This window comes from Schistocerca serialis, chromosome 4, assembly GCF_023864345.2.
Source record: "Schistocerca serialis cubense isolate TAMUIC-IGC-003099 chromosome 4, iqSchSeri2.2, whole genome shotgun sequence".
NCBI classification, from domain to species: Eukaryota; Metazoa; Arthropoda; class Insecta; order Orthoptera; family Acrididae; genus Schistocerca; species Schistocerca serialis.
This window is the reverse complement of record NC_064641.1, coordinates 471,861,840-471,878,472: the sequence shown is the minus strand read 5'-3', so window position 1 is coordinate 471,878,472 and position 16,633 is coordinate 471,861,840. Positions and strand designations below refer to the sequence as shown.

The 16,633-nt window shown below is 43.3% G+C and overlaps 2 protein-coding genes across 2 annotated transcripts in view; one reads left to right on the top strand and one right to left on the bottom strand.

Moving 5' to 3' along the window:
- LOC126475139 (protein RER1) overlaps positions 1–16,633 on the top strand; it is an 86,693-nt gene that overhangs the window by 28,409 nt on the left and 41,651 nt on the right. Inside the window, exon 3 of the mRNA XM_050102746.1 lies at positions 15,973–16,077. Within this exon, the coding sequence (XP_049958703.1) occupies positions 15,973–16,077 (105 nt within the window). The remainder of the gene's footprint in view (positions 1–15,972; positions 16,078–16,633) is intronic.
- Positions 11,847–16,633, bottom strand: part of LOC126475138 (coenzyme Q-binding protein COQ10 homolog A, mitochondrial) — a 97,312-nt gene continuing 92,525 nt past the window's right edge. Inside the window, exon 4 of the mRNA XM_050102742.1 lies at positions 11,847–11,943. Coding sequence (XP_049958699.1) covers positions 11,857–11,943 — 87 coding nt within the window. The 3' untranslated portion in view covers positions 11,847–11,856. The remainder of the gene's footprint in view (positions 11,944–16,633) is intronic.

Sequence of the window (16,633 nt, the reverse complement as noted above, 5' to 3'; positions counted from 1 at the left end):
TAGCCATCTGTCTTCCATGCCTGCAAATCCGGCCCATGACATTTTTTTCGATTCCTCCTTGGATTTAGGGTATGCTGGCCGCCCTTCTTCGCTACTACTACCGGGAGTCCGCTTCCATCAACTGCTCCATCCTTTCCTTCCACTTTGCTAAAACTTTCTTGACAACTTGGCTCCGGCCCCGGACCTGCCTGCTCTGTGACCTTTGTCAGTTTCCCAAGGATGGTACCCCTTCTTTGGCCACAAATGAAGGATGCCACATTTATTTACACTGATGGCTCAAAAACATCGTTTGGTGTTGCGAGTGCCTATATTGTTGGCGACACCCCAAATCGATTTCGGCTTCCCGACCAGTGTTCAGTTTATACTGCGGAACTTTACGCTGTTCTCCAGGCTGTCCAATACATCCATCGCCATCAGCGGATACAGTATGTTATATATATACCCCCCCCCCCCCCCCCCCCCCCCCCCAGGGGATCCACAACTCTTTTGTGGATACGTGCGTAGCGAGCACGGGGCTCCGAGCTAATGTGGCCTTCCTTCCTTTCCGGGCTGCATACCTTCCCTTTCCGCATCCTTCCCCATCCCCTGTCTTCACCCCCCCCCCCCTCACCTCTGGCTCTTTCCTTCACTTTCTCCCCCTCTGGGAGTATGGTTTGCGCCTACGTCCGGAGACGGACGCTTGTCAATGTACCGCATTCTTCTTCTTCCTTGCTTGTATGTCTTCTTCCTTCCTTTGTCCTTCTCCATTCCCTACCTCTTCTCTTTACCCTTTTCTCCGCTGCGGCGTTTGAGACCCCCTCTTCTTTCCTTTCTCTTTCTCTTTCTTCCTCCCTGTGCGTGTCTGAAGGCCGACCCACGCACTTCCATGCGTAGCCGGTGACGGGGTAACGCGTAATTCCCCGCCCCGGGTAGACAGGTAGGACACGTACGTACCCCCTGGTAAAGGCCAGGCCCAGGGAGGGGTGATTACCCGAGCTGATACCTTCCGAAAGTGCCGATTGGTCCCTCCGTCCGTTTGTCGGGAGGTGTGACCTGAGGTGTGAACAATCACCTAAGGCGGGTGTGCCCTCGGTGAGGGCCCCCACAAGGGAGGAGCGCGCCATCGGAGACGCCGGTAATCATGGGGGATTCTTCCGCAATGGTTTCCTCCCCTTCCACTATGTCTGCTCACAAACGTAAGTTCACTGAGTCTCAGCCACAGACGGTTCTTCCATCGTTGCCACAGTTCCTTGTTGTTTCTCGGTCTGACGAAGGTCACGACTTTTCCACGGTCAACCCTTTCATTATTCAGAAAGGTGTCGACGCAATTGCGGGTCCTGTAAAGTCTTGTTTCCAGACTACGGAATGGCACCCTGTTGTTGGAAACACACAGTGCCCTCCAGGCTCAAAAATTGCTGCGTACTTCTCTGCTCCACACCTTCCCTGTCCGGGTGGAACCGCACCGTACCTTAAATTCCTCGCGTGGAGTCGTTTATACACGCTCCCTCGATGGATTGTCTGACGAAGAAATTCAGCACTACCTGTCTGACCAGGGCGTCACCGCTGTTCATCGGGTTACGAAAAGGGTTGACTCGAACATCATTCCAACCCGCACTGTCTTCTTGACATTTGACAAAGTTCAACTCCCATCAAAAATCAAAGCAGGCTATGAGATAATTTCCGTTCGCCCTTATGTCCCGAACCCTACGCGTTGCTATCGATGTCAGCGGTTCAATCACACCAGCCAGTCCTGTTCCAATCCGGCCAAATGTGTTACGTGTGGCAGGGATGCCCATGAGGGTGCTTGTCCACCTCCATCCCCTCGCTGCATAAACTGTATGGGTGACCACGCTGCTTCCTCTCGAGATTGCCCTGTTTTTAAGGACGAAAAGCTGATCCAGGAAATAAGAGTGAAGGAAAAGGTGTCGACCTTTGCTGCTCGAAAGTTACTCGCCAGTCGACAGCCCACCGTGCCTCAGAAAGGAAAATACAGCGCTGTCCTTGCTTCTCCTCGGCCAACAAAGGAGGCGGCCACGCAGACTTGCGACCTCACATTTAGTACCACGGTCGTCAGATCGGCCAGCGCAAAGATCGCCCGTTCAACCTCACCTCTTTCGCCTGCCCACTCTATGGCTCACCCTTCGTCGAGTTCTGCTAAATCTCGAGCCCAAAAGTCAGACGCCAAGTCTTCAAAAAAAGAGCATTCTCGTGAAGAGTTTTTACGTACTGCAACTTCACAACCATCGGTTCCTCCTTCATCTAAACATACCTCCAAGAAGGCTACGAAGAAACACAGTTCCTCTCCTTCTCCGCCACGGCGTGTCCCATCTACAGCACCACCTGGCGGAAATCGCCCTCGGCCATCTTCTGTGTCGCCGAGGCGCACTGTTGGTGGCCGGTCAACTGGCCGATCGTTGGTGGCAGGAGCTGCTCCTGACCAACCTATGGATCAGGATCTTCTGCCTTCGACTGAATGCCATTCCATCCTGTCGGTCGCAAGCTCTGAGCAGTCGTTGAGTTGACAGCACCCTTGGTGACGTTCCTCCATTTTCTGTTCACCCTATGTCCATTATCCACTGGAATATCCGCGGCATTCGCGCCAATCGGGAGGAATTGTCGATCCTCTTACGATCCTACTCGCCGGTCATCTTCTGTCTTCAGGAAACAAAGCTGCGTCCCCATGACCGCTTTGTTCTCCCTCATTTTCAGTCCGTCCGATATGACCTCCCCTCTGTTGAAGGCACTCCAGCCCATGGAGGACTCATGATTCTGCTCCATGATACTCTCCATTACCGCCCAATCCCCTTAAACACTTCCTTCCAAGCTGTCGCCGTCCGTCTTTCCCTTTCTGGATACACGTTCTCTCTTTGTACGGTATACATTCCATCGTCTACACCAATGGAACGAGCTGATCTCCTTCATCTTCTTGATCAGCTTCCACCCCCCTACTTGCTGGTTGGGGACTTCAATGCCCACCACCCGCTTTGGGGATCTCCACATCCTTGTCCACGTGGCTCACTATTGCTAGACGTCTTCCACCAAGCGGATCTAGTCTGCCTCAACACTGGGGTCCCCACATTTTTGTCTGCCTCCACGGCAAATTTATCCCATTTGGACCTTGCGGTCGGTACTGTTCCGCTAGCTCGGCGCTTCGAATGGTTCGCCCTTGATGATACACACTCGAGTGACCACTTTCCATGTGTTCTTCGACTGCAGCCTCAACTGCCATATATGCGCTCGCGACGCTGGAAGTTTGCCCAAGCCGATTGGACACTTTTTTCGTCTCTAGCGACATTCGATGACCGTCGCTTTCCCAGCGTCGACGATGAGGTCACACATTTTACCGACGTTATTCTCACAGCTGCGGAACGTTCAATACCACGCACCTCCGAATTGCCCCGGCGCCCTCCAGTTCCTTGGTGGAACGAGGCATGCCGTGACGCAATACGTGAGCGGCGACGTGCTCTTCGCATTTTCCGTCACCATCCAACTTTGTCCAACTGTATCCGATATAAGCAGCTCCGTGCGCGATGCCGTCGCGTCATCCGCGATAGCAAGAAGGCAAGCTGGAAATTCTTTACTATCTCATTTAACAACTTCACTCCCTCCTCGGAAGTTTGGAGTCGGCTTCGACGGTTCTCAGGCGCGCCTAGTTTCTCCCCGGTCTCTGGGCTCACTGTCGCGCATGATACCTTAGTGGACCCCGTCGCAATTTCTAACTCATTGGGTCAGCACTTTGCTGAGATTTCGAGCTCTTCAAATTACCCGCCAGCGTTTCTCCCGAAGAAACGTGCAGCGGAAGTGCGACATCTTGCTTTCTCCTCTCAAAATCGCGAAAGCTACAATACTGTTTTCTCCATGCGCGAACTCCAACATGCACTCTCTTCTTCTCGCTCCTGCGCCCCAGGACCGGATGGTATCCATGTCCAAATGTTGCTGCATTTATCAACCCATAGCCTGCGTTACCTCCTTCGCCTTTATAATCGAATTTGGACCGACAGTACCTTTCCCAGGCGATGGCGGGAAGCTATCGTCGTTCCCGTTCCGAAACCTGGAAAGGACAAACATCTCCCCTCTAGCTATCGCCCCATTTCTCTCACGAGTAGTGTCTGTAAGGTTTTGGAGCGTATGGTGAATTACCGTTTAGCTTGGTGGCTGGAGTCCCGCAGTCTTTTAACACCAGCCCAATGCGGATTCCGAAAGCATCGTTCTGCTGTTGACCATCTTGTTGCTCTCTCCACTTATATCATGAACAATTTTCTCCGGAAACGCCAAACGGTAGCAATATTTTTTGATCTGGAGAGAGCGTACGATACCTGTTGGAGGACAGGCATCCTCCGCACACTGTTCTCTTGGGGCTTTAGAGGCCGGCTGCCCCTTTTTCTTCGCGAATTTATGGCAGAGCGCACATTTAGGGTGCGGGTGAACACTACTCTCTCCCGTACTTTCTCCCAAGAAAACGGGGTACCCCAGGGCTCCGTGCTGAGTGTTGTACTGTTTGCCATCGCCATTAATCCAATTATGGATTGTCTCCTTCCTGATGTCTCGGGCTCCCTCTTTGTGGACGATTTTGCGATCTACTACAGCTCTCAACGGACCAGCCTTCTTGAAAGACGTCTTCAAGGATGTCTCGATCGCCTCCACTCGTGGAGCATCGAAACCGGCTTCCGTTTCTCACCCAGTAAGACCGTTTGTGTAAATTTTTGGCGACGTAAGGAGTTTCTTCCGCCCTCCTTACATCTAGGTCCTGTCAACCTTCCGTTTTCCGACGTCGCAAAATTCTTGGGTCTTATGTTTGACAGAAAACTGTGCTGGTCCTCCCACGTTTCCTATCTTTCGGCTCGCTGTCTGCGTTCCCTTAACACCCTCCGTGTCCTGAATGGTACCTCTTGGGGAGCGGACCGGGTGGTCCTTCTCCGCCTCTATCGCGCCTTAGTGCGCTCGAAATTGGATTATGGAAGCATAGTCTACTCCTCTGCTCGGCCGTCTATTCTTCGGCGTCTCGACTCTATCCACCACCGTGGATTACGTTTAGTGTCTGGAGCTTTTTACACCAGCCCTGTGGAAAGCCTTTATGCTGAGACTGCTGAACCTCCACTGTCCAATCGGCGGGCAGTCCTTCTGAGTCGTTATGCTAGCCATCTGTCTTCCATGCCTGCTAATCCAGCCTATAACCTTTTTTTCGACGCCTCCTTTGATGTCGAGTATGCAGGCCGCTCCTCCTCCCTCCTACCCCCGGGAGTCCGCTTCCGTCAACTGCTCCATTCTCTTTCCTTCCGCTTTTCTAAAACCTTCTTGACAACTTGGGGTACAGCACCGCCTTGGCTCCGTCCCCGGATCGACTTGCTCAGAGACCTATGTCAATTTCCCAAGGATGGTACCCCTACACTTGTTTACCGTCGGGCATTTGCTGCTCTATGTGCACAAATGACGGAAGCCACATTTATTTACACCGATGGCTCGAAAACATCGTTAGGTGTAGGGAGTGCCTATATTGTTGGCGACACCCCAAATCACTTTCGGCTTCCCGACCAGTGTTCGGTTTATACTGCGGAGCTTTACGCTGTTCTCCAGGCTGTCCACTACATCCGCCGCCATCAGCGGATACAGTACGTAATCTGCTCAGATTCTCTCAGCTCTCTCCTCAGTCTCCAAGCTCTTTACCCTGTGCACCCTCTGGTCCACCGGATTCAGGACTGTCTGCGCTTGCTCCACCTGGGGGGCGTCTCAGTGGCGTTCCTCTGGCTCCCGGGACACGCTGGTATCTGTGGAAATGAGGCGGCCGATATAGCAGCCAAGGCTGCAGTCTCTCTTCCTCGGCCAGCTCTTCAGTCTCTTCCGTTTACCGATCTACGGAGCGGTTTATGTCGCCAAGTCACTCATTTATGGCATGCGCATTGGTCAACACTTCCCCACAATAAATTGCGGGAAGTGAAAGCCGTTCCTTGCGCTTGGACCTCTTCCTCCCGAACGCGTCGTCGGGAGGAGGTAATTTTAGCCCGACTCCGGATAGGGCACTGTCTTTTTAGTCATCGACATCTTTTAAGCGGTGATCCTCCCCCACTCTGTCCCCACTGCTCTCAGCTGTGGACGGTCAGACACCTTTTAATTGAATGCCCCTATTTTAATCCGTTACGCTCCCGTCTACAGCTATCGCCTGATCTATCGTCGATTTTAGCAGATGACACGCGCTCAGCTGACCGCGTTCTACAGTTTATTAGAGACAGTGAAATGACGTCAGTCATTTGAAGCTTTTTTTTGGGGGACAACCAACCCCTTTCTATAGTGGACTTTTAAGCATTCCTTCTGCCTTTAGTTTCTCAAATTTTCTGACTTTGTTTCCATTGCTGCTGATTTTAAATTTCGTTTTTTTCCTGTTTTCTACGTCACGGGCTGGGCGCTAATGACCATAGAAGTTTTGCGCCCTAAAACCACAAACAAAAAAAAAAAAAAAAACAGTATGTTATATGCTCAGACTCTCTCAGCTCTCTCCTCAGTCTCCAAGCCCTCTACCCTGTCCACCCTGTGGTCCACCGGATTCAGGACTGCCTCCACTTGCTCCACTTGAGGGGCGTCTCTGTGGCGTTCCTCTGGATCCCAGGACATGTTGGTATCTGTGGAAATGAGGCGGCCGATATAGCGGCCAAGGCTGCAGTCCCTCTTCTTTGGCCAGCTATTCGCATGATTCGCTTCGCCGATCCACGAAATGTTTTATGTCGTGGTGTTGCTCTTTTATGGCACGCACATTGATCGACACTTCCCAATAATAAATTGCAGGACGTGGAAGCTCTTCCCTGTGCTTGGACCTCTTCCTCCTGAACTCATCATTGGGAGGAGGTAATTTTAACTAGACTCCGGATAGGGCACTGTCTTTTTAGCCATAGACATATTTTAAGCGGCTATCCTCCACCACTCTGTCCCCACTGCTCTCAACCGTGGATGGTGAGACACCTTTTACTTGAGTGCCCCTATTTTACTCCATTATGCGCCTGTCTACAGCTGTCACCTGATACATCTTCCGTTTTAGCAGATGAGTTCATTAGTGCCAGTGAGATGACATCAGTAATTTGAAGCTCTTTTTGAGGACAAACAACCCCCCTTCTATAGTTGTTTTTTAAGCTTTCCTTCTGCTCTGGGAGAGCCAGTCCTGACAAAACTCTACCATCTGGTGAGCAAGATTTATGAGACAGGCAAAAATCCTCAGACTTCAAGAAGAATATAATAATTCCAATCCCAAAGAAAGCAGGTGTTGACAGATGTGAAAATAACCGAACTATCAGTTTAATAAGTCACAGCTGCAAAATACTAATGCGAATTCTTTACAGACGAATGGAAAGACTGATAGAAGCCAACCTCAGGAAGATCAGTTTGGATTCTGTAGAAATGTTGGAACACGTGAGGCAATACTGACCCTACGACTTATCTTAGAAGAAAGATTAAGGAAAGCCAAACCTACGTTTCTAGCATTTTTAGACTTAGAGAAAGCTTTTGTCAATGTTGATTGGAATACTCTTTCAAATTCTGAAGGTGGCAGGGGTAAAATACAGGGAGCGAAAGGCTATTTACCATTTGTACAGAAAGCAGATGGCAGTTATTAGAGTCGAGGGGTATGAAAGGGAAGCAGTGGTTGGGAAGGGAATGAGACAGGGTTGTAGCCTCTCCCCGATGTTATTCAATCTGTATATTGAGCAAGCAGTAAAGGAAACAAAAGAAAAGTTCGGAGTAGGTATTAAAATCCATGGAGAAGAAATAAAAACTTTGAGGTTCGCCGATGACATTGTAATTCTGTCAGAGACAGCAAAGGACTTGGAAGAGCAGTTGAATGGAATGGACAGTGTTTTGAAAGGAGGGTATAAGATGAACATCAACAAAAGCAAAAAGAAGATAATGGAATGTAGTCAAATTAAATCGGGTGATGCTGAGGGAATTAGATTAGGAAATGAGACACTTAAAGTAGTAAAGGAGTTTTGCTATTTGGGGAGCAAAATAACTGATGATGGTCGAAGTAGAGAGGATATAAAATGTAGACTGGCAATGGCAAGGAAAGCGTTTCTGAAGAAGAGAAATTTGTTGACATTGAGTATAGATTTAAATGTCAGGAAGTCGTTTCTGAAAGTATTTGTATGGAGTGTAGCCATGTATGGAAGTGAAACATGGATGATAAATAGTTTAGACAGGAAGAGAATAGAAGCTTTTGAAATGTGGTGCTATAGAAGAATGCTGAAGATTAGATGGGTGGATCACATAACTGAGTAGGTACTGAATAGAATTGGGGAGAAGAGGAATTTGTGGCACAACCTGACTAAAAGAAGGGGTTGATTGGTAGGACACGTTCTGAGGCATCAAGGGATCACCAATTTAGTACTGAAGGGATGCGTGGAGAGTGAAAATTGTAGAGGGAGACCAAGAGATAAATACACTAAGCAGATTCAGAAGGATGTAGGTTGCATTAGTTACTTGGAGATGAAGAAGCTTGCACAGGACAGAGTAGCGTGGAGAGCTGCATCAAACCAACCACAACTACTTCTGGGTCATTTATAGAAATGTCAACCATTGTTCCTAAAACACTGGAATCCCAAGGCTTTTTTCAGCATATTACCCACGAACAAATGCCAAAAAGATGGTTAATTATGAATGCAACACCACCTTAAGTAAGGTCTCTGAAGAAAATGCATAAAGCTAACCACCCAACTGTAGAAATAGCCCATCCTGTAAGGTAACTAATTACTTAGCCAGGTTTTTAACAAAACTTATATCATTGAGGACAACTATTTAGTGTGTATTAGTATTGCTGTGATTAATGAAATTAGTGAGACACCAGTCACTGACTCTTTCCCTTTGGTTTCACTGGCTGTCAAGATTTCATACTCTGATGTTCCACTTAAAGAAATAATTAAGTTAATTGGAAGGGAATTTCCATAAATACAATAAAATTTCAAGGCAGGAGACCATTGGAATTAATAGAAATTTCACGGCTGATTACAAGTTTTAACTGTTTCAGTTTTAATCATGAAAAGATCATGAACATTCTGAAGCCTTAATGTCAAAATAGTATTTCAGACTAATAATCAAGGTAGGTATAATGTGAAGCCTGATATTGGTAAAAAGATAAAATAGTTTGAAATATGAGAGTTTATGAAATATGCTGTGTTTTCTGTGAAACAAAATATGGTGGACAGACAGGAGGAACGTTTTCGAACATATACAAGAAATGTTAAGGTGCATTCAGAACTAAGTAACCATGACAGATTAGTTGTTGCAAATCATGTGCATGAAATGGACCATTCCCTTAAGGAAACAGAAAATGACGTAAAAATCCTGCACATACAAAGGAAGGACGAAGAAAACTCGACTTGTTGTAAGAATTAGATATGATCGTTCAAGGAAAGAAAATGACAATATTCTTGAGGCACAAGTGAAAACAAGGAACCATATTTCTTAATGGCACTTTAGAATTTTTTAAAGCAGATGCATGAATTTAGAATTTTTTAAAGCAGATGCATGAATTTGCAATACTTCTATGATAAAATCGCTACAGGCAAATGATCATAGATGACAGCATCTTTAATTGAAAAAAAAGTTGTTGAACAAAATAATAGCATTATGGTTGACCACATGGCTGCATTTACTCTGTAATTATGTGGATTTGTCAGTCCACAACTTGCACACACCTGGAGAAGTGTGGACTTTACACTTTTGGAGCCCACAGCAGATCAGAAGGATGCAGCCTGGTATGAAATGATGTGTGAAATGTGACAACTACTGACTGAAGTTGACAGTTTGAGTACTACAGTCAACTGTGTTTTTATTTATTTTATTTTATGAAACTGCAAATATGTCAGTATATTTCTTAGTGAAGAGAACGTAATCTCTAGAAACACATTGAGTTGTGTGTTGAACAAAAGAAAAGTTGACTGCTGCTAGGGTTACTGTTAAAATATAACACCCTCTACCTCACACCATTAAAATGGTTAATATTAATAACTTTTTGTGAAAAGGAGATGCTGAGTCGCAGATAGGCACAACAAAAGGACTGTCACAAATGTAGCTTTCAGCCAGTAAGGCCTTCGTCAAAATTAGACGACAAACACGCACGTACACACTGGTGCAATTTTGACGAAGGCCTTACTGGCTGAAAGCTGTATTTGTGACAGTCTTTTTGTTGTACCTATCTGTGGCTCAGCATCTGTGCTGTATGGTGAGTAGCAATTTTCCTTTTCACAATATTGTTACATTCCAAGCTGGATTTTCCATTGTATGATTTAATTTTTTGTACAGTTAGTTTAATTGCCAATCCTGCCCATCACAAGGAAGAGGAAGTATCCAGGTTTTCTTGCATACTGAGGCACATTTCAACAAAGATAACACTTTGAAGTATCTTTTTCTTCAATAGACATGTAATAAGTTAATACATTCTTCTCATTTACATGAATTTAAAACTAGGCTTGGATCTACTGCCCTGCTTTATAAATGGTAGCATACATGCTGATGCAGCTGGGAGTGAATAGCAGTATGTAAGTGTCTCGCAATGTAAGAGAGTGATACACTGAGTCCTAAGTTCACTGACTTTGAAAGGTGCGCGAGTGTTTCATACATTTGTTTTCTAATAGCATTTCAAAATTTTTCATCTTCAGTCCTTTGTGTAAAAATGCCAGAGATCAAAATTATTGTGGATAATGTTTATTTATCCTATAATGTCTCAGATTTACTTGATATGATTTATTGATGGGTGTTATGGAATCAACACCTCTGCTGAATACGCAAAAGCACACTACTAATTTTTTTTAACCTGATGAGAAGTGCATTATGGTAATTTCTCTGTATTCTTAGAAAATTGGCATTACATGCTTTGATCTTGTTAATTGGCTCACATTCTTTGCTTTTGTTATGTATGCACCTTAAAAGTGAACTTTGGTTGACTCTGACAGCAATCATCAATCATGTAATGCACTAGACAGTCTGGTAAGCAGTGCTGCAGTGTGTTCAGATCTTGTGCCAGATGTTTTATTTGATGTCCTAAACATTTCATCTTTTTCAAGAAGACCTGGAAAAATGTGGAAGTTATTGTCACATCATCGTATTAAGCAAATTATGTATTGCCAAAAATAGATTCGATCTTGATTCCCATTCCTTCTTTCAAAATTTTGGTAGCTACTTTACTGGTATTTGCGTTTGTTAGTGCTGCCTAACAATAACTTTCCACATTTTTGTTGGTTCTTCACTTTGTTTCACATCCCTTTATCAATAACCATTCTTTAGGTCTGATGCCTTATCTTCCCCTACAGCTGGGCATCATCATTCTACTTGATACTGCCTTTCAGATGAAGTGCGATAGTAGCTTAGGCAATGGTATTGTCTGTAACAAGATTGAGATTAAAATCTCAGTTGGGGCACATTAGTTTACATTTTGATGTTTTCTCGGAGTTGTTTCAGGTGAATGCTACAGTGCTTCTGACAAGTTAGTTGATGTCTCATAACTAGCTCCACTCATGTGTGACCACAGTGCTGAAGCAAAAACAGTTCTGACTAAATTAATGTTGTATTTCTACTTATTTATTGGTTGCCTGGGCACCGAGGCAGAATATCTCTCAATTTTTGTAGCATTGCACTTTTAGTATTCTGTTAAAATATTGGCCGGCCGAAGTGGCCGTGCGGTTAAAGGCGCTGCAGTCTGGAACCGCAAGACCGCTACGGTCGCAGGTTCGAATCCTGCCTCGGGCATGGATGTTTGTGATGTCCTTAGGGTAGTTAGGTTTAACTAGTTCTAAGTTCTAGGGGACTAATAACCTCAGCAGTTGAGTCCCATAGTGCTCAGAGCCATTTGAACCATTTTTTTTGTTAAAATATTCCCATATTATGTATGTTGTGCTTCTCACTTCATTTGTCTCTTAAAGGTGTCTTTGGGCATTCAAGAAGCACATGGTGTCTATAATTTCTCTGTTGGTCATCCTGTGCCACTGCAAACTGAAAACCAATACATTAAAACTGCAAGTTTATTGTTACTTTAATTAGTCTTAAGATTTAATGCCCTTGAAATTAAGGAGGGCAAAAGCAAAACATCATACTGAATATTGTGACAACTGTTGTACAGAACTCACATTACTTACAGCTTGTCACATGGAAAGTTTGGAGTGAGGCTTTCTTAGAACAGCAATTCCAAAAAATGTTATAAAACTGAGTATAGTATCATATATTCACTCTCTACACTATGGCTGACATATTGTGGATTTCTTTTACTTGAGCACAGTTTATATTTGCGTAGTGTCAGACATGACCTTTTGTTTTGGCAACATGCTATCTTTGATTCCTCATTTAAGAGGAAACAATTTGCTGCTGAAGTTCATATGACTTCAGCATGCATGTGGAGATACCTACATGGGTGCTAACAGTGTTGAAATGTGGTACATTTCAAACAAGGGAACACAAGCAACCAACATGAGCCTAACAGCAGTTGCCTTCCATCTCCACATTTTGCACAAGGAAAGATTTGATGTGTGCAGTCAAATTTTTATTTTTTATTTTAAATTTATTGACTGAAGACCACAAAGTTTAGAGAAGAACTATCACCCAAAGCCTTCTTGAGTGATTTCAAAATGATGGAGGTTTTTTGATAATTGTGACCGACTATGATTGTCGGTCGTATTGTTATGCACCTGAAATAAAATGCCAGAGTAAGTAAAAACTCCATTTGGATTTGCTATCAAGAAAGGAAGCAAAGTTGGTGTCATTTGGGAAAGTTATAGGCAGAATCTTTGGGTCCCCAGGGGCTTTGTCTGGTTTATTTTCTTCAGTCTTAATGGAATGTCAATAATGGTGTGATAACATGCAGGCTTACACTGCATATGTCACTGTGGAGGAAATCAGGACATTTGGGTGGGATATTCTCTCCACCCTTTAATTACCATATTTTAGGCTCTGTGAAAGAACGGCTGCAATACCCATACTAAGAGATTCTGAAGGACCTAGAAAGCATTGTCTCTGTCTTTGGGAGACCAAAGCAGCTTTATTGCAAGGAATTTTACCAACATAGGAGTGGTGGAAAAATTATATAAGTAGTAGGAAAGTTCATAGACTGACTGTGTACATGGTTTGTCTGAGACATAAAACTTGATAAATATTCTCCTCCAAATGGGAAAATGTTGACTCCCGCATAAATATGGAGAAATTACCATTTTAGTAAAATGAGAATTCAGAGCTCGTACTTAAAAGATTAAAATTTTTTTTTTCCAACCAGCTATTTGAGAGTGGAACTGTAGAGATAGTCTGACAGTGGTTTGATGAACCTTCTGCCAAGCACTTTAGTGTGAATTGCAGATTTGTCGTGTAGATGCATGTGTAGAATGGGTTGCTTATGACTCAGTAAGACCTTGGTACAAAAAACTGAAACAAAATGCCCGATCATTTGTTGTGAGGCAGGTACTTGTAGTGTCATGCAGTTTGTTCTCTTGCTGTAGTCTACAAACAAGATGCTCTAAATAGGTCTGAAACCTTTTCTCCTAAACATTTGTTGAGCTTCTTTGAAGGCCACAATTCATAATACTTCAGTTAATTTTAAATTATTCATAATTTTCACAGTTAGCCTGCTGAATGTGAAAAATGATGGCTAAAGCAGCTGTTATATTTGTTCAAAGTGAAGAAAAGGTCCCCTATAGTTAAGACTGCTTAATCCATTGAGAACCTTCACACTAGTGGCTTTCGTACAGAAGTCATGGGGAGAATAACAGCCATGTGTGACATTAGGATTTATCCTAAAATTGTTTATGGATTTTGAATTTTGAAGAAATATTGGCTAAGACTGATGACAAATGGATAGAACAACTTGAAACTTCAAACTAGAATCTTTTTTACCAGGAATTTCTGTACAGGGTGAACACAGAGGAACATGAAATTTTCAAAAATTCATGCAAACAAAACTGTACAGGAATTTGCTTCAAACCATATCCTCTTCAAAGAATATCTCTGGAAGGTTTTACATATGGCAGGAACATAATATTTTTCTCTGTGAATCGCATGGCAAATGCCGATATGATGATCACACTTGTTAGAGACGTCACACAGGACATTGGTGGTGATGGGCTCTGGTGCAGCTGAGATTCATTGCTGTAGCTTTGGCTAGGATTATGGCAGCAGTGGGAGAACCCCATAAAAAAAATCACAAGAGCTTTAGTCTGGTGACCTGCACCACACATCAACAGCACCAGCACAGCCAAACCATCATAAAGGCAGAGGTGCACTTAGATGTTCCCATACTGTGAAGTGGAAGTGAGGAGGTGCACCATATTGTTGGATGATGATGATGATGATGATGATGATGATGATGATGATGATGTCTAATTGCAGTTGAGGCAGAAGCCACAAAGATAGCATGTCGAGGAAGGAAATACAACTGACAGTTTACTCCATGAAAAAGGAGCTATAAACCTCTTTCAACGCTGCACTTCACACATTGAACATCAATGAGTTTCATTTTTGATGGAGAAATGGGGGTTTCCAGTACCCCAGAAATGAAGATTTTTATTAATTAGCTTTATCATTAGTGTGAAACATTGTCATTAAAAATTAACTTCTTTGATACATCTTCATTATCCGTGCTTGCCAGCATCTTCATACAGACATCACATTGTTCAGCATAATCTCCTGGATGGAGGAAGTGTGGGCCATTTGAAATCTGTATGTGCAGCAGTTTATGCAGTATTTTGGATTTTGTTTGTAGTCTCTGAAGCTCACTACTTGCTCCGTATGTAGATTTTCGCAGGCTTTGATGGACTGCTGCTCAGAGGTGACTAACATTTTGCTCAAACACTGGTCGCGTATCGGGATTTTTGCCATTGCAGATGCAGACCTTCTCTGTGAACTGTTCGTACCAGGTGTAAATGGAGATTCTGCTGGGTAACTCCTGGTGAAAGTGTGTGTGTGTGAAATGCTTGTGTTTACTGGCCATCCTTTTGCTAACTGAAGGGGACACCAACTCTTTCATTCGGGTGCAAATGACATTTTCTATATTAGTGCTCTCTGGTGGCAGCAACCTGCAACCAAACAGTTGAAGCCATACATAGGAAAAAACATCTGAAGACCCTATTAACATGATAAGGTTAAAAGCAACCAAGTAGTTGTACTCTTTTGTTTGTACGAATTTTTGAAAGTGTAAAATTCTTTTATGCTCATCCTGTGTGTAAAATGATACGAAGATCTGTGATATGTTACTGTCTTTTTTTTTCTACTGTTAATAAGTAGTAAAATGAAAATAAAATTTTTTGATTGATAAACTAACAAGACTTTCATAAACTAATAAAATGTATTGACTTTGGTTCATTGTGTTCAACTGTGTGTGAGACTAAATTTGAAAAATGTCTAGCCAATAAAGGTAGAAAAACTACTATCTCTTAATGGCAATTGGTGACATGAACAGAACTTCTGGAACCAGGGCATGAGAGAGAAAATGGTGTTACTCAGCAGTTAAGTTTGCCAGTCACAAAATGTTTTGACAAAGGGTAGCAGGAGTGGTGTAATAAGGAAAATCAGAAATATGTTGTAATTCTTTGTCAACTTTTGCTTGTTTTTCTGGCATGCACACGTGTGTGTGTGTGTGTGGGGGGGGGGGGGGGGGGGGAGGGGGGGGGGTAGTCTTTCCAACTTGTTTTAGTATTGTTTTGCATTGGAGTTTCTTTTGTAGAGTAAAGAGTTTATCATTGATTCCTATAAGTGGAATGTCTATTAAAGAAAATAAATGATTACATAGGTTAGATTTTTTTGGCTTCTCACTGTGCTTTTATTTATAGAATTGGGCCAAAAGATCTTATTCATTTAGTGTGAATTTGAGTCACAGATAGTGATAGAATTATCTTTGATTTAGCACGCATCTTCATAATAAAGGGCTAGGTTACTAAAATTAAATAAATTATGGTACATAAAATAAGTTCATTTTTATACTAATGTCTTTTTAAACTATTCTTCTATGTATTTGTTCTAAGTGCTCATTTTTCTATTTTTCAGAGGTACCAAAAATTTTTAGATGATGTTACACCTTACACAACAGCGAGGTGGATATTTGCAGTTCTTCTCATACTGGGTTTTTTAACTCGAATATTTGTATTACAGGTATGTTTCATTAGAACATTCCTCAAAGTTTTGTATAGATGGTGAGTGATTTTGAAATACCTCTTGTGGTCTCAGCAGATTTTAAAATGACCTGTTATGATGGCTGCACGTACAATTTCCAGTGTGTGGCAGTTCATTAAATAGAATTAGATTATGCTTCTCCTTAACAGTTTGTACTTGTCATTCAAGTAATTTTACAAAAACTGCCCATTTAAAAGTCTCAGTAATGTACTGAGCTGTACCAGTTCCCACTGATCATAATTCCTTCAGTAGGTATCTGTCAGCAAATCTACAAAAAGTGTCTCTTAGTTGCTGTGTATTTTATTGTACTGGGGGTAAACGTATTCACTGACCTGTAACAATTTCTTTAATTTTTGGATCTGATAGTTAATTTTTTAAGCCGTTAAAATGCTGGTGTATAAGTCAATGCTATATTTGGGTGTTAGTAATCTCTGTAAAATGTTTCATTGGAGGAATTTCAAAGATATGTGACCAACCTTATTTTCACAGTATCAACAGAAGGAACATAAGTTCAAAATTGTTACAAATCTTTCAG